Source organism: Gopherus evgoodei, chromosome 4, assembly GCF_007399415.2.
Source record: "Gopherus evgoodei ecotype Sinaloan lineage chromosome 4, rGopEvg1_v1.p, whole genome shotgun sequence".
NCBI lineage: Eukaryota > Metazoa > Chordata > Testudines > Testudinidae > Gopherus > Gopherus evgoodei.
In genome coordinates, this window is record NC_044325.1 from 146,068,056 (window position 1) to 146,086,397 (window position 18,342).

The 18,342-nt window shown below is 44.0% G+C and overlaps 1 protein-coding gene across 1 annotated transcript; it reads right to left on the minus strand.

Moving 5' to 3' along the window:
• Positions 1–8,088: 8,088 nt before the first annotated feature.
• Positions 8,089–18,238, minus strand: WDR77 (WD repeat domain 77). The gene is made up of 11 exons (XM_030561705.1): positions 18,030–18,238; positions 15,415–15,600; positions 14,294–14,435; positions 14,156–14,205; positions 13,389–13,459; positions 12,278–12,332; positions 11,911–11,982; positions 11,702–11,810; positions 11,001–11,069; positions 10,433–10,580; positions 8,089–9,038 (listed from the first exon to the last, which is right to left on the minus strand). The coding sequence occupies exons 1-11, from the start codon at positions 18,142–18,144 to the stop codon at positions 9,018–9,020; spliced, it is 1,038 nt and encodes a 345-aa protein (XP_030417565.1). The 5' UTR covers positions 18,145–18,238; the 3' UTR covers positions 8,089–9,017.
• Positions 18,239–18,342: the final 104 nt, after the last annotated feature.

An 18,342-nucleotide genomic window follows, 5' to 3' on the forward strand; every position in this document is an offset into this window, starting at 1 on the left:
TTAAATTCAGTTTTAAACCTACTTTAAATACAATTTATTTGGAAGGGGGGAAAAACTGCATTGGGAACCTGCATGACAAGGGGAAGGTGTCTGAATCCAAATATGTTAAAAACGGGTTGTAGAAATAGGGAGCTTTAACAGAACAGAGAGAGACATGATCAGAGCGGAGGATGGAGGATCTGGAACTCCTAGGATCTAATCCTAGCCCTGCCACAGACTCCATCACTAGCCTTGGGCAAGCCAATTAGCTGCATGTTATCAAAAGTGGCTTTTGATTTTTGAGGGCCTGTCTTGACCCGAGGTCCATACGAGTTGTAGGTGCTTCAGCATCTTTGGAAAAAATAATCTTTGTGCTCTCTCGCTGAGCAGCCAGAAATGAAGGTGTGCACATTTAAAAGCTACTTTTGAAAATCTGGACCTTAACATCTTGTCTTCGTTTAGCTCATTTGTAAATGGTGCTAATGCTAATGACCACCTGCCTCAGAGGAGTGCTGAGAAGACTAACTGGTTCAGGTTTGTAAAGTGCTTTGGAGATGGAAGACACTAAATTCCTTAAATTCTGTCCATACTAATGGACATCACTGTGACTTACAAACTGTGTGGAGTTTTACAGTTCTCTTGTCCTTCAGAAGAATGCCCCTTTAAATGCCCCATTCCAAACACTTAAGCAACTCGTTTCCTATAAATTCATGTCTCATAAAGGATGTGGTTTTAGTCTTAGCCTACTTTGGGGTCAGCTAATTTTTAATATAGTCCTTAAGTAGCTGACATACTCTTTTGTAGTGTGCCATTAGTAAAATATTAGTGGTTTATAGCATTGTCTGTCTGTTTTTATCTATTTCTGTAAATGTATTATGGATGCACTCTTACCATCTCATCAGGCAAGCATGCTGCACTGTGTCTGCTTTCTTCCAGTTCAAATATCTGTCTGAATTACAGTCAAACAAAGGTTATCCAAATGAGACGGGAGCTATGAAAGTAACTGTAGGTAAACAGGAGACTTGAGTCTCTCTCTCTCTCCATATATATAACACACACACAGGGGGATATCTCATTTTACATAACCAAAGTTTGGTTAGCTAATTCAGTTGGTAAAAGATACATAAACAAAACAAATCTAATAGGCATCAAAATAAACTCAATTAAAATGACTGTAAAATAAATGTAAAAACATGTAGAACATATTTTCTAGTTATGGACATCAAACAAAAAGCACTTTGAGACACTAGTCATTTTTTTATTTAAAGCACTTTTTATTTTCACTAATATGCAATACCTTTTTAGTTTTTCCCATGTAGTGTGTGTGTATGTATATGTAAAAGGTTTTTATTTTTGCTGTTGGACTCTTAACATTAAAAAACTTTGGCTTACACTATGCAATTTTTTAAAACAAGCTTTTCTGGTATGACTGTCATGTTGCAAATTGATAGTAAGTGTACCATTATTTGTAATTCATTATACTAACGACTCAACTTCTGGCCTTATTTCACAGTTGTCCCATATATTGGATATAAATCAAAGTATTCTGGACTTCTACTTTGCCACAAATACAATGAGAATGCAAATATTAGTGTAATGGTTGAAATTCAATTCCCCTAATACACGTATGATGCACAATTCCAAATAAGCTTACTCCAGGGGATATGTAATAACTAACACATGAAATGCCAGCGTGGTGTTTAAAAAATAAAATGAATGGGTACTGATAGAATTAGTAATTTTCTCTATATTGTAAGTTGTTGCCAAAAGTATTAGTGCCCCAATCCTGCAAATACTTAAGAACACATGCAACATTTATATTGTACCTAGTTCTTGTAGCAGTTTATGGGATTACATGTGTGAGTAAAGCAATGCACCTTTTTCACTGTTTGCAGGATCAGGGCCTGAATTTGGACTATTAAAAATATATTTTCCTTGTAAATATTCAGATGATTTTCCAGTGCTTTTTTTTTTAAAACTGCTTTTCACCATTTCAGTTTCACACAGGCATGATTTTGCTTAATGTAACTTTTTGAACAGTAAGATTTATGGCATTGACCTCTAATAACCTGAAATTGCGAATGCCAACTTTCCCGTCAAAACTGTTCAAAAACAAGTTTGGGAAATTGAAGCTTTGCTCATAAATGATCCATTTTCACTAAGGAATGGTCCTAGGTTGTTTTGGGTTTTCCAAGCAAAACCCTATAAAATTGGTCTGCTATTATGAAAACACAAAATCGGAAATATTGTTTGACACATTTGAATGTTGTTGCTTGTATTTCACGCAGTCCCACTGGACACACTAAATTGTATTGCTATTTTATATAGTCTGGGGAGGTTTTACTTCCATCAAAAATTTGTTATATGATAAATTAAATAGTTACAGTATTCATATTGATAAAGAATATTTATTTTGTGATCTAGAAAAACAACTTCCATTTTAATTTAAATATGGGCACCTGCCCTTATAAGTAGATGAAACAGTTACTTGGAGAATAATAAGATGGTGTCCTTGGTGGTTAATTCAAGCGGGATTTTGTGTTCACTATGATAAACATGGGTAATGTGATTTATATTTACTTCCTGAATGCCTGCTCCCTCTGAACTCAATGGCAAAACTCTGTAGACTACAAGGAGAGCTTCAGTCTGGTGCTCTGACTGGTTCCCAGTGGAGAGCTGCTGCATTGCAAAAAAATCACTGAGGGCTTGTCTACATCAGAAAGTTGCAGCGCTGGTGAGGGAGTTACAGCGCTGCAACTTAGGAGGTGTACACATCTGCAGGGCATCACCAGCGCTGCAACTCCCTGTTTGCAGCGCTGGCCGTACTCCCGTTTTGTCTCAGGTGTAGAGGATCCAGCGCTGGTGATCCAGCGCTGGTAATCCAATGTAGACACTTACCAGCGCTTTTCTTGACCTCCGTGGAAGGAGGAAGCCTCTGGTAATCAAGCTGGTCTCCTTTCCCGGTTTGCTCTCTCGTTCCCGGAACCCCGAGCAAGCAGGTCTCCTTCCCTGCGGTTTGCTGGGTGGCTCCGGGAACGCGAGAGCAAACCGCGGCGAAGCTGGTCTCCTTTCCCGGTTTGCTCTCGCGTTCCCGGAACCCCGAGCAAGCAGGTCTCCTTCCCTGTGGTTTGCTGGGTGGCTCCGGGAACGCGAGAGCAAACCGCGGCGAAGCTGGTCTCCTTTCCCGGTTTGCTCTCGCGTTCCCGGAACCCCCCTTGAAGCCGCCCAACAGCGCTGCAGTGTGGCCACATCTAACACCACTTGCAGCGCTGGTTGCTGTAAGTGTGGCCACTCTGCAGCGCTGGCCCTATACAGCTGTACTAATACAGCTGTAACAACCAGCGCTGCAAAATTTTAGATGTAGACATGGCCTGAGTTATTGGCAGAATAAGCAGAGGGGCAAAACCCAGATGGGCAATGAAGAGAGACTTTTAGGGAAGGACAGGGGTGCCTCCAGGTCAGGATGGAAGCACTTTAACAGGACAGCACATATAGTCTGCACTGTGCTGTAGATCAACACAGGAGGTTTTTTTTAATTCCAGAGCTCTTAATTTGGCAACTTTCACCAGCTTTCTACATTCAATAATGGTGTTCAGTCTTTGTTTGCTTTAATATAAAATCACCCAGATGAATTAATGGTTACATATGTTCTACTAGGTCACTGCACATAGGTCACTTCCAAAATGAAGTGGTTTATAGTCCATATTAACCTGATGTTTAAAACCTTCTAGTATTTTTAAATGATTTGCTTTAACTTTAATGAAAACTTGGTCACTCATTTATCAGAACTGTAGTTATTCCTAGCAAATGAGTATTCTACACCTAAGCTACGCTGGTGATAGTATAACTGATATTTTTGCTTGTAAGATGTATAACAAGCTTTTATTTATAGACTGTATTAAAATGTCACACACTGCAATCTTTCATCAAATGTGTTTCACTTTTGTTTTTGCTTGAAAGGGTTGGGTTATGTTTGGTTGTCTAATTAAATAAAACCTTGTTTGGCTTATTGAGTTATCCAAATGTTTTAGAGACAAAATCTGCTCCTGAAACATCTGGTGCAAAAGTATCATCTCCTTCAACTTTAAGACTTAAGGAGAAAAAAGGAGGGTGGTGAGGATTGCCTGTCTGCTGCCTGTGATAAAGGACAAAAGAGCCTTTAAGTTCTAGGTAACTAAAATTCAGCATCTCTGTATAATTACCACTGTCTGGCTGTGGATTAGTCCAGCTGACTGTCTATAACAAAACACCACTGCAGTTGGTACTGTCCTCCATAGCAAGGGCACTAGCATCTGCAAGGACTGAATGGGTATAAACAGTGAACTGTCTTTGCCCTGCTATAGGCCCTCTCTCTAGTTCGGGCTAGGACAGCTGGGCAGGGAAGCTTATTTATACTCTATACCACCCTTGTTCTATAGAATCACAGGACTCTAGTCTTCAGAGCTGTCAGTCCAGCTTCTTTCACTAGCACTGAAATTCACATATGCATTTGCAAGTCCTAACATGAGTGTCTTTTAAAATGGAAAATGCTTGCATTACTCACACTGTGAGAAAAGACTGAGGCCTGTGTTAAACATTGGCTCCTCTCTCCACTCCTCTACATTGAAAGAAATGTAAATGTGTATTTATTCAGCTCTGGTTACAGACCTGGACTCGTTACTGGGGAAGTTCAGAATATAAATATATATATGAAATCCGAAAGGAATACTCAACATGGGAGGCACACCAAAAACTAAGACCAGTGTGCGAATGAGTCTAATAGTGGAGACATCAATGAATTTAACTGTCCACAGCCCTTTTTACAAATGGCTTCTACATAAACTGGGGTTCAAGGTGCATGCCCCCACTCTTTAAAGTGCTTTTAAGGCCCTGCCTACGTTAAGGAAACTCACACACATGTATGACTGTAGCTATAATCACACTGGTGCAAATCCCTAAAGCAGATCCTGTACAGTGATGTAAAATGGAGTTTACACGGTTGGAGTTTACATCAGTCGGTTACATCTGTGTGAATTTCCTTAAATCCCTTCAGTAGACTATTGAAGTCTGTTGCTGTGCAGAAAAAATAATAGTTTTAAGCTTGTTCTCTTTAAGTACAGTGCAGATAGCATATAGCTACCTCAGGCTGTCTTACCTCTTTGGAGCTCTTTCTTTGTTCTGTATTTGTACAGAGTTTAGCACCATAGGGTTCTGGCCAATGAGTAGGGCTCCTAGATTGTATTACTATAAGAAATAATATCTGTTTTAGAAGCTCAGAGGCACAAGCTTTGTAAAACTGGTTGAAAGATGGATACTAATAGCCAATGACACCTTTGTGCAAAATGGGTTAATGGAATGTGAGCAGGGAATAATTTGTTTACTGCTCCCTTCATTTAGAAAGATATTTACTGAAGAAACAGTCATTCAACATTTGGCAGAGAACCAACTGCAGAGGCAGAACGACACCTGAGTCAGAATAGAAAGCAAAAGTCAAACCACCACCATCCAAACAAAATGGCTTATCCATAACCGAACCAGGTATGCTCATCTCTGAAGCTATGCAGAACGGACCTACATGCCAGATTTCACTCTGGGGCAAAAATACCAGCATCTCTGGAGATAAAGATTCCAGTTTAAATTATTAAAGTTAACAGCTGTATCGGTTATAAACAAAAAACACAGTGGAAGCTCTTTGACCAAGGCAGAGGGTGGGTGAGTGAAATTGCTTAAACACAAGTCTCTTTTGACACACTAAGCTTTTTCTTTACACAATCTATACAGCCGCTGCATGTAAGTTAGTTCTAACACTAGCCTGACATTTCAGGTCAGCTTTTTCAAGAGAGCTCATCTACTATTAGGGCACCAAAATAAGCGACTGGGTCTTCCCAGAGCTCAGCATGCTGGCTCCAGAACGCTGCCAACACCATTCTTTATAGGTGCCTAAATGGGAGCCGAACGCGCCATAAAAAACTGGCCCTCTAGGAAACAACAGATGTAAATGGATAATTAAATTATTCATCCTTTCATTTTTTCCTGCAGGATCCACTCTAACAACTGAAACGGGGCTTACATACTTCATTTAAGATAGCTGGGGTCAGATTCTGCAGCTGCTATGCATACTGAACTCCCATTATCTTCAATGGGAACTAGGCACTAAACAGTTATTAGGGAGGCATTAGTCAAAACTCCAGATAAAGGCAGAGTAGAATTTTGCACTTAAAGCAGGCATTCAACCTCCTTATACATTTACCCATTATGGACAAATGAATGTTCTGAGCACTTGCATGTAAATCCATTAATTAGTTTATGAACTAAAATTTAAACATGGGTCCTCTGCAGCTGATGTCAATTCAAGTAGCTGTAACTACAAAAAGCAAGATTAAAGGAGTACAAAGGTGAGCTTTAAATTACCTTGCACAGCTTGTCTTGACCTATATCCAGATCTGAGGGCTGTGCTTTGGCAATACTTGCAAAATATGTTTGTTAGCATCAAGGGATATACAAGCGAATTGCCCCTCTCTCTCTCACTCACACACCCTGTCAGTCCCCTAAATTACAGGGGCACACTGAGCAAGTTAGATAAAAAGCCATTTTAGAGATGACCAAAAACACCATTGTATGTTCCATCTGTTCCTAAATAAATTAGTTAAGCACCTATATAGCACTTTGCATTACCCAAAGCATTGTATAAACATACTTTGAATGAAACATATCTCTGTGCATTTTAACACTATGCAACTGAGTTATCAACATATTGTTTCATATTCTATAGCACTAAGATTTCTGTTAACCAATTAAGTTAACAGTTCAGTTATCAATGAGTAGACACCATTGCATGCAACACGTGCATCCTTAAGACTAACATAGAATGTAAAATCTTAGGATGGAAAGTATGTATTCCTCCATGAGCATGAGGCTTAGATCTTAACCGAGCCATTTAGATACTTCCACAGTGTAAATAAAAAAAAATAAGGATGGGGCTGAAAGATATTTCTCTCCTCAAAGAGAATGAGGGATTATATTCAGCTGTCAGAAATCGTCATATGAAAGCAGAGCAATACAGGGCATAAAAAACTAAGTACAACTTTTAGATTTTTTTAAACTAGCTAGCTAATGGCTTTTTCCAACTGCAATGTCTCATTTCCCATTACGCTAAAAATCCTACTGGTTTAATGCATAATGATCCTAGCAGATACTCATTTACCTAAAAGAAACAGTTCAACTTTCAAAAAGAGCAGATTCTTTCATGCTGCTCTCAACAACTAAATCAAAAGCTCATTAGGTAATTCAATCAAAGACAGCTGCTGCCCCCATGTGGTGGGATGCAGGGAAGCTTAGCATTCAGAATAAGCGATTAAAATGTTTCAAGGGGCAGAGCAAAGAATTTGTGCGCTACTGGCACATTAACAGAAACACTGAATACTGATCTAACAACATACAATTTTATAATACCAGGACAGTCTTAGGGGTCTTCAGACACACACCCAGCCCTACCGAGCCTGAGCTCAGCATCACCCACCTTTTTATTGAGAGTAGTTTCACTTATACCGTGGGAGTTACAGACTCCATTAGTTTCAGCATTTGGTTTTAAAATATCCATGGGTTTTGACATTTTGGAGATTAGTGCTCATGGGCAGAGAAATGTGATAGTGAACAGCTGTGCCAATTCCACTGCAAAATTTGAGAGAGTTCAGTCTTAAGTGGGAGCTCATTAAAAAATACCATAGGTTTACAGCAGCTTGTCATGGATTCTGGGCTGAGGGGAACTGGAGACAACAAATATATCTTTGCAGTAAAGAGTCTGCCTCACTCAAGATTAAATTCACTCCCGTTCAGGGGGCCAATAATGCGTAAGGCCGTATGTTGGCCACTTTGCACAGGGATGAATTTTATCTTTCCTGAGGAGAACTGACCTCAGTAGTAGCTTCCATGCTTTCCTGAGTAGGAGTATTTTGCTGGATTAGGCCTCTACCAAGAAAAAAGTTTCTGCAATTCACATCCAGGACCAAAAGACAAATATACTGCATGTCCCTATATGCAAGTCATAGGGTCCAGGTTTACTCTTTGGAGCGAGATAAATGCAAGATAAATAATGCAAGTCTTTGAGGAACGTGTCCCAGTGAATCTGTACCCATTTAGAAATTAAAACTATGATTTATTAAAAACTGCCTTCCATTTTTCAAAGACAGCCACCCATTTCACATGTAAACAGCACAAGACTTGTTTCCATTCTCATTACAGTATCACAGAGGTCCATGATAGTAAGTATAAGGTTTTTCCTCTTCCTTTATTTTAAAATAGCTCGTAAGAAAGGTGTCTGCTTTTATAACTTTCACTTTTGAATACAATGCACTGAACTGGATCAGCATGTGCTCTCTGTGAAACATTTCACTATGTTGGAATTCACGAGAGAGCCAAGTTAGTTTTAAACGAATAAATGAAAAAATATACACAAGGAAACTTATCTACCTGCCTGCAAATTAACTATGGGCACTGCACAATTTGGGTCTGCTATGATATTATCTGTATAGGAGATCAGATGATTTTAACATTATCCTTCATTTTGATTTCTTGGCTCATATAGAACAGCATATTACAGACTAAGAAGAAAGGAAGTGGCTTCCAATCAGGTACTTTCTGTCTATTTGCCTCATAATACATAGCCTGCTTAAATTTGGGAAAGAGATAGGTGGGGGCAGGAATTATACTATGAACAAAATATCCAAACAGCAGTTGGCAACACATGCAGCAGTGCAGTTTTTCAAAACCATACTGTAGTTTGAGAGAAAGAGCCAGGTTTTAAAAATGTTATGCAATAAGTTACAAAAACACTAAAGGACAAGCAAAGCAAATACTAGGAATTTGGGGCATATGCCCCGCTCCCCAGCACAAAAAGCCACTTAACGTAAGTAGTACAACAGAAGTCACCCTTTTATGAAAAGCTACCAGCAGCAGCTGGCCACTGACTTTCAGAAGAGAAACAATTTGAGCTTTCAGAATCTTCACTCTGGCTCCAAGCGGTAACAAGGGAGCTCTTTCCCTCAGCTTTCTTCATCTCTTCAATCCTTGAAGTGAAGTATCTGCAAAGCAAGGAAGCTGAAGTTTTGACCCTGGGAAAGCCACAGCGGTAACTTGCTGTGGCGTTAGGGCTCCACTGAGGCCTGACCTACACTGGGGGGGAGGAAATCGATCTAAGTTACACAACTTCAGCTATGCAAATAATGTAGCTCAAGTCGATGTATCTAGATCTACTTACCACAGTGTCTTCACTTCGCTAAGTCGATGGCAGACGCTCCCGTCGACTCCGCCTACACTTCTCGCCCTGGTGGAGGACCGGAGTCAACGGGAGAGTGCTCGGTCGATTTATCGCCTCTTCACTAGACGCGATAAATTGACCCCTGCTGGATCGATCACTCCGGAGGTAAATGTAGACATGCCCTTAGTGTCAAATACAGTGCAGCCAACTAAACTACAAAACATCTTTGATAGAGAAACACATCCTGGAGAGCCCAGTTCATAGTTCTCCCTAAGTAACACTTCACCATGAAGACACTCAAAGGCTGCACTGGACAACTGTGGGAGCTGCACTTGGCATTCCTGCTGAACAGCACAGATCTCCATCTTCTCTCTTATTGACTATCTGAACATTCAGATGTTCATTCACAGGACAGAAGTATAGACTAGCAGACTCTGTGCCTGCGTATGAGATTCACACACTCAGAGGAAGATGGAGCATCTATAACTGCGCCAGAGGTTGCATGAATGACAGTAATGGTGGAGCCTTTCTGTGCTATAAATATTGAACCAAGGTTTCCTGTTCATCTGTCAGGATTAATTTACATTGCTCTTAACCTCATTGTTCCATAATCCCAACTCAGACAAGGCCCCCACAAGACTGCCAAACTTTTTAACTGGCAGGAGAATTCTATTCTGCTACTTCTATAAGTGGTTTGATATGCCAAGAAGAATGAAAGCCAAATCCTTTATGGTTTTATTTATTTATTTTTACCTAATTGCCCACTTCCCTGCAATTCCTTGTGCTGAAATCAGAATTCTCTGGTGCAACATGTTAAAGCTTTATCACAGGTGAATCTGGACTCTACACCAAGGGGCTGTTTTTGTAATTAGCTCATGCCTAATGCAAAATTGCTACTGGGCCTGTCTTCTTGGTTGCAAGCCATAAACTCTGAGACAAGCTATGGGCCATATACACCCCTGGTGCATAACATCTGGAGTTAAAATACAATAATTGGAGATATATCAATCTCCTGGAAGTGGAAGGGACCTTGAAAGGTCATCGAGTCCAGCCCCCTGCCTTCACTAGCAGGACCAATTTTTGCCCCAGATCCCTAAGTGGCCCCCTGAAGGATTGAACTCACAACTCTGGGTTTAGCAGGTCAATGCTCAAACCACTGGGCTATCCCTCCCCCACAGATAAATCTGGACCAATGAGTTTATAAAACTAGTCATGTACACTGTTGCTCCCAGCAGCTTCAGTAGTCTGTGTTGGAACTGTGTGGTGTAAAACTTGATGGTCCCATCCAACTGTAGAGAGCAAGGCCTTGTTCAAGGGAGACCACGACAGGCCTCTCACGAAGTCTCGATGAGAGCGACTTCTGAAACTGGGAAAAGCAGAAGACATAAAAAGGGATTAGACAGAAAATATTTCAAATGGCCCCACCGCCTTACTTTACACTACGAACTACTACTTAGCTGCACTGTCATTCCTGGAAAATCCCAACACTCAGAGTCAGGCAGTGTTAAGTAACTAATTCCTGCTGATTAATATGCTATAAGCTTCTTTATCATCTACCTCCTTCTTGATCCCCAAACAGGTGTTCAGTTAAAAAAAAGGCTCTAGCTTTGCTTTGTTATTCCACCTGGCCAAGTCCATTCCTATAAATGTGAGAGTGCAATTGATCCATTTCTGCAGTACCACAAAACCAAAACCCTGACCTCTTTTACATATAAAACACACTTAACGATCATTTAATGACTACAATTTGAAAATCCACCAAGAATTAATTCCATTTAGTACTTACACCTCTGAAAGGCTGGAGTCAAGAACAGCTACCGAGCAGTCTTCACTAATTGAAGCCAGAAGGGGCGAACTGGAGGGTAAAAGAAAGACTGTTGTTAAAACTACCATATATACCTGAAAGTTCAAAAGTAAACAACATATGAAACATATGCTTCTTAACGGAGTGAACAAAGACTACCCGGGAATATTATAACCCATATCTGCACAAGTTTCTTTTACCAATAATTTAATATTCTATGAATATCTTATAGATGTCAATCAGTATTAACAGGAAACATTCTGTTACTGCATAAAGGAAAGGACATGAAGGTACAAGATGATTCAAAGTGGCCTAAGTGTCAAATACACACTGCTAGCCCTATTCTTAGTGCAGAACAGTATGAACATCTTTCCCCATGTGGCTCTTGGTTCAAAGGGTTTTTTCCTTCTTTTTTTAAAAAAAAGAACAGGACAGAATTGTTAGGGTGCAATATATACACAGAGCATTGTAAAAACAATAGACAGAGCTGCAAGGTGAATGGACTTTACACATACATGGGAACCAATGTAAGACACCAATTCCTGTGCACTTCAAATCAACTTTACACATTGCCTATTACAAAAGGCTCTGGCCAAGAGTACTTCCAATTCCTTTAGTTCTGAGAGCCAACAAGGTCTATCTATCAGCATCTAAACTGCCTCATTCCACCAAAACATCAGTACCTGTGAGTAGAAAATGCAAACCCAGTGATGGTTTGGGAGTGCACAGCTGAACTTAAGGCAGAGTCTGGGTTCTTCGTGTCTACAAGAGCAACTGTCCCATTTTCATCACCTTTAAAAGAACAAAAGAGAACAGGATTATTAGGAAAAAAATCAAACAGAGAACAAAGAGCATTCAGTCACAATCAGTTAATAGTAAGATAGCTCCTTACCCAAAACAAATGTGTCACTTTGCTGCGGATGCCACATAACTGAGGTAGGGAGGTAAGCCGAGGCACTGCAAACTGTTAGGAAAGAAACTTGGTGAGTGCGACGAGAACTGTGAGCTCAGATATTCCTACATTATTTTAGCTCCCTTAGTTGCTGACTGGCTAAGTTTTTTTTTAAAACTTGTTATTGTAATTACGTGGTGCTATTTTAAGACTGGTTTCTTTGTACTTTCATCCTAGCGCTATCATTGGCTGAGATAAATTCTATGTGGCAGAAGAACAATACAAACTTAAGTTTGCAACGTTTCATTCATTATCTCCTCCCCTTCTCCCCCAGAAAATTCCATGTATTGTATATCCACAGACTTACCAATTCGAGTAGCTGGTTTGGGGCATCTGGTATCCCACAGTAAAATTCTGTCGTCCTAAAAATTCAAAGTTAATGGAGGAAAAAAAAAAAGTTCCATGAACTCTTTGCCTCCACATATCACATCAATGAATTAAGCTTTGGACTGGGAATCAGGAGTAGTAATCTCTGTTCTCCCACTCACTCTCTCCATGGGCTTGGATAAATCACTCTGTGCTTTTAGTTCCCATTCTCTATAATGGGGACAGTCACACTCACCTACCACACCAGAGTGGGGATCAGTGTTTGTATAGCATTTCAAAGTCTAAGTACTGCTGTGCAACTGCTAAGTATTATCAGTTAGAGGCAATATTGTGTATTTGAATCAGAATACTCCGATAACATACACAATTATTCACATTCAGATGATTTCATACAACTGGGTTTTCTTTCAAATTGTGACCACTGCTAAAAGCAGAGTCTTGCAAAATATTATGAAAATATAGGTAATTGTATAGTGACTTCCCATCCTTTAATTGTAAGTCCGTCTTTTCCCTCCCACACCCCAGGTTTAAGGTATCACTAAATTGAGATTATTTGTATCATGGTAGCTACACAAGTCTACACTCCCAGTATAGATGCAGTGCACCAATGCAGCCTACCCTGATTTCAGACCAGTGCAACCTTTGCATTATGCTGGTGCTGTGATCTGCAATAAGAGTTTAAACTGGGGTAGATACACGCTCAGTACAGACTGAGCCTTAACAACAACAGAGCTGGCCAACAGCACATTTCAATGCAGTCAATACAAATTATCATTTTAAGTTATGGACCAATGAATGTGCCAAACTGGAATGCTTCAAGATGACAAAAAACACCCCCTACCCCGATATAACACTGTCCTTGGGAACCAAAAAAATCTTACTGCATTATAGGTGAAACTGTGTTATATTGAACTTGCTTTGATCCGCCAGAGTGGGCAGCCCTGCCCCTCCGGAGCACTATTTTACCACGCTATATCCAAATTTGTGTTATATCAGGTGGCGTTCTATCAAGGTAATGGTGTACAAACTGCAGAGTTCACAGGCCAAATCAGATTTATACCATAGAGATTTGGAGACAGAGTTAGTTTTACCTCAGCACAGGACAGGAACACGGTATCCTTACCAGGACAAGAGGCCACACAAGTCACTGGGCTGGAATGAGCTGTCAAAAGAAAAAAAGGAACAAGCTACTGAAAGGTTGGGAATGTGGATCAAGGCTAGATGCGACACCTAGCCAAAGAGGGGAACTGGATGGCTCACATGCACTGCCTCTACCTGGGCTATCTTCCATCAGCTCTAAATTCACAAAAACTTGCATTAGAAAGTAATAAATATAAAATCCTAGGCGAGAAATATTTTCAGCCCAGCACAATTACCATACAATGGATCCACAGAGAGGGGAGAGGAGAACTGTCACTTGTCAGTATGACGTTTGGAGGAAGAAATGAGAGCGAGGGAAATGACTCACATCCCTGGAAAGATGTGGGCTAGAAAAATTCTAGGAAGCCTACAAACCTCATACGGATAATCGCACAAAATGGACAACTTTGTAAATTGTGTTAAATCAGAAACACTGACCACTTGAAATATATTGTACCATCATTTTCCTTGAAAGCTGAGCATCATGCATTATAATCAGGATAAATACAATTGGGGTTAGTGGTAAGACATCGAAAGTAAATAATCTTGGGTCAAAGATTATGGTGCAGTCACCAGCCAGGATGCTGCATATATCAGCTCTGCAGAGCAGTGTGTGTTTTATTAGATCGGGAACAGCTGGATCTGAAGTCCAGATTCCCAAAGCAGCTCCTAGAAGTGAATAGGAGAAGCAAAATCCATAAGTCAATTTGGCACTCACCTCTGTAAGAGTGCAGCACTGTTTGCTGTGGGATGTCCCAAACCTTCACGCTACAAGTAAGAACACAACCAGTTAGGAAGAGTGGGGGATGATTCACTCAAAACAAGAGAGAGAAGCAGGAATGCAAAGGAAACTAACCAGAAGTCTTTGCTGCCACTAATCGCCTGAGTGGCGTTAGTGAAAACGCTCACTGTTGTCACAATGTCGTCATGTTCATATTTACAGAACTTGTTCACTATTAGAGTTTCGTTCTCATCCAACTCCCAGAGCTCCACAGCACCTAAAGGAGAACGGGGAAATCCAACCATTTTACCAAGAGGGTTCAACCAAGAAACAATACAAAAGCCTGAGGGAGAAGATGCTCTATTGCCAAGAGCACTCATTATCCAGAAGGGCCCTGCGGCAAACTAGATGGGATCTAAATGGAAATACCCCCATAGACAAATCAAATAACAAAGTGCAAGAAAGTTTTCAGAAATGCCACCATGATTGTATTAAGAATATGAGATAGCACTTACACGGTGGTCTTTGTTTTCAAAGCACGTTACAAAACATGCAATCAAAAACCTTAACAATGCTTCAGTATTATGGTGATGAGTTTCACAGAAAGCCGTAAACTACGAAATCTGAAACATCCCTCTGAGATAAATGACTACTACTACTCATGGCACCTAGGAGCCCCAAGCATGGCCCAGGACCCCATTGTGCTAGGTGCTGTACAAACAGAACAAACAAGACAGTCCCTGTTGTTATTCTTATTTTACAGATGGGAATACTGGCACAGAGCAGTGACATCGTTGCCGATGGATCTACATTTGGGCCAGGAACATGATTCAGGTGTCTTAATTCCAAATCTGTGCTCAGGCATTGTTTACAAAGGTTCAGAATTGCCGCAGTCTAAGTTGAGAGCCCAGGTCGAAGGGCTGGAATCCAGCAGTACAACTGATTTTGCACTGTAGGTCTGTACACATAAGTCTGTTTTGTACATGTTCTCCTGCCATTTCAAACAAGAGCAAATTGTTGTTGACCAATCTGCATGCCCACAATGTTTGCTTTAAAAAACAAACAGTTTTTAATCTCACAGACACTCCCACTTCTGGGCAATACAGACCACTGAGCTGGTCCCCTTCATGTTGTCCACTTCCTTCCATATGGCATCCTAGACAATTCCCTTGATCTGCACCAGGCTAACTAATGATCATGCCCACACATTACAGATAAACTACAGAGCTATAAAAATTCAACCTGTTTTAATTTACCAGAATCTGAGGCCACTAGTATTCCTTTATCCGCTACCCATTTCAGATCCGCTACGCCTGCTTCCGTCTGAACCCCAGCAGAGCAAAAGCCTTCATTAGGCGCTCGTTCTGGATCCTTAAATACCCAAATGGAACCCACCCAGCAACGTCCACTCAAGCTAGAAGCACCCAGGAGAAGAGCTCCATCTGGAAAAGAGATAAAAAGAAGAGAGAGAGTTAAATTCCACAATTCCTGATATACTGAGCCTATAAGTAAAGCACAATACAGAACTCAGGTTATCTAGGTTAACATAACTAAAGCATCGTCTTGACCGATAAAAGTTTTGGTTTGACTTAGCTAACACATGCTAACTAAGGGCTTATCTAAACTTAAAATGCTACAGTGACGCAGGTGCACCGTGTTACCGAAGTCACTACCTATACCTGGAAAAGTGGAAAAGACATGGCCTGGGGGATGTGGGGGGGGCCCCACACCCTGCAGGCTGGGGGCCCGGCGCAGGGCAATGCTCCAGGGGCGCAGGGCAGGGTGCATGGGAAGAACATTTCTGGGGAGCCAGGGGTCGCTGGGGGTGGGCACTCCCCAGGGGCATGGCTGCAGGACGCTCCAGGGCTGGGAGCACAGTGTGGGACAATGCTCCGGGGGTGCAGGGCAGGGTGCATGGGAAGGATATGCCCTAGGGGGGGCTCTAGAGGGGTTACACCCCGGGGGCTGGGTAGAGCTTCTCCCATTAGCGTAGGTACTCCATCTTCCAGAGAAGGAGTAGCTAGGTTGATGGGAGAAGTCTCTCATTGAATTAGTACTGTCTACACTAGGGGTAAGTTACTTTAACCGTGTCGCTCAGGAGTGTAGATTTTTCTATTCCGTTTCTAAAGTCTCTGTGGGTCTGAATGGTGTCCCTGAGACCTGCACTGAATGAACACATGTTGAGGGGATGGGAGGAGCAATGCCCAGTGGCTGCACTGTAGGCAGGTATGAGAAAACTGTAGAGCCCTGCAAGATCCCAAGAGAGGCACAGGGATAGACAACCCAGGGGCTTTCTCTCTGGGTGTGAGACTGTTCAGAAGTCCGCTCTCAGGAGAGTAACACTTGGCTGCAGAGGGTTGGATGGTAAGTATCACTGGGCAGTAGCTGTGTCCCACCAGGAACGGATGATGTTTGGGATCCCCCAGAATGCACTGCTTGCGATCACCCAGGGAAATTCTGGGGCTCACGTGTGCCTGGGAGAGGATGTGAATGGGGATGCAGGGGGTACAGAACGGGATGCATTAGAGTAAGGATATGGTTACCCATCGAGGGGTGCAGGCCACAGGGTAGTCGGGGCTGGGGACCAGAGTGGTGGTCAGGTTCAGGGCAAAAGAGGTGCCCTGGGGGCACAACGTGAGGCAATGCTCGAGGGGCGCAGGGTAGGGTGCATACGAAGGACGTGCCCTTGGGGGGCAGAGGTCGCTGGGGGGGCACACCCCGTGGGCATGGCTGCAGGGTGCCCCAAGGCTAGGAGCACAGCGTGGGACAATGCTTCAGGAGCGCAGGGTAGGAATGCATGGAAAAGACATGGCCTGGGGGATGTGCGGGGGGCCCACACCCTGCAGGCTGGGGGCCCGGAGCAGGGCAATGCTCCAGGGGTGCAGGGCAGGGTGCATGGGAAGGATATGCCCTAGGGGGGTTCTGGACGGGTTACACTCCGGGGGCTGGGGGCCCGACGCAGGACAATGCTCTGGGGCGCAGGGCAGCGCAGGACATGCCTAGGTGGGCGCTAGGAAGTCACACCCCGGGGGCTGGGGGCACAGCACGGGGCAATGCTCCAGGGGCACAGAGAGGGGTGCATAGGAAGGACATGCCCGGGGGGCCAGGGGTCGCTGGGGGGGTACTCCCCAGGGGCATGGCTGCAGGGCGCCCCGGGGCTGGGAGCACAGCGCGGGACAATGCGCTGGGGACGCAGGGCGGGGTGCATGGGAAAGACATGCCCGGGGGAGGCGCTGGGGGGGGTCACACCCCGGAGGCTGGGGGCACAGCGCGGGACAATGCTCCGGGGACGCAGGGCGGGGTGCATGGGAAAGATATGCCTGGGGGAGGCGCTGGGGGGGGGTCACACCCCGGAGGCTGGGGGCACAGCGCGGGACAATGCTCTGGGGACGCAGGGCGGGGTGCATGGGAAAGACATGCCCGGGGGAGGCGCTGGGGGGGGTCACACCCCGGAGGCTGGGGGCACAGCGCGGGACAATGCTCCGGGGACGCAGGGCGGGGTGCATGGGAAAGACATGCCTGGGGGAGGCGCTGGGGGGGTCACACCCCGGAGGCTGGGGGCACAGCGCGGGACAATGCTCTGGGGACGCAGGGCGGGGTGCATGGGAAAGACATGCCCGGGGGAGGCGCTGGGGGGGGTCACACCCCGGAGGCTGGGGGCACAGCGCGGGACAATGCTCCGGGGACGCAGGGCGGGGTGCATGGGAAAGACATGCCCGGGGGAGGCGCTGGGGGGGGTCACACCCCGGAGGCTGGGGGCACAGCGCGGGACAATGCTCCGGGGACGCAGGGCGGGGTGCATGGGAAGGACATGCCCGGGGGAGGCGCGGCGAGGTCACACCCCGGCGGTGGGGGCCCAGCGCGGGGGTACCTGGGCGGTAATGGGCCCCGTCCAGGTGGCGCTCCATGCAAGCGGGCGCGTTGGGCGGGATGTTCCACTCGGGGCCGCCCGAGGCCCCCCCGTCGGGCTGCTCCGGTTCTTGCATAGCAGCGCGCGACTCCCTCCCCGGCACGAGCAGACGGACACCGGCACCTTCCACGTGCTCCTCCCGGGACACCCCGACCGGGCCACGCCCCCTGCCGGCGCCTCGCCGCTCCTCTCGCGAGATTTCCCAGAACACCCCGCCCTCCGGGGAATTACAGGAGATTACGATTCTTCTCGCGACATTTTTACCGCTCCCGCC

What these genes read in the sequence shown, in the direction of transcription:
- WDR77 (XM_030561705.1), bottom strand. Translation starts at nt 18,144, where the DNA reads ATGCAAGAACCGGAGCAGCCCGACGGGGGGGCCTCGGGCGGCCCCGAG. An exon ending in TGTTCCTGTCCTGTGCTGAG is followed by an intron (nt 12,333 to 13,388) that starts GTAAAACTAACT and finishes TTGAATTTTTAG; the next exon opens with GACGACAGAATTTTACTGTG. An exon ending in CAAACCAGCTACTCGAATTG is followed by an intron (nt 11,983 to 12,277) that starts GTAAGTCTGTGG and finishes CTTTCCTAACAG; the next exon opens with TTTGCAGTGCCTCGGCTTAC.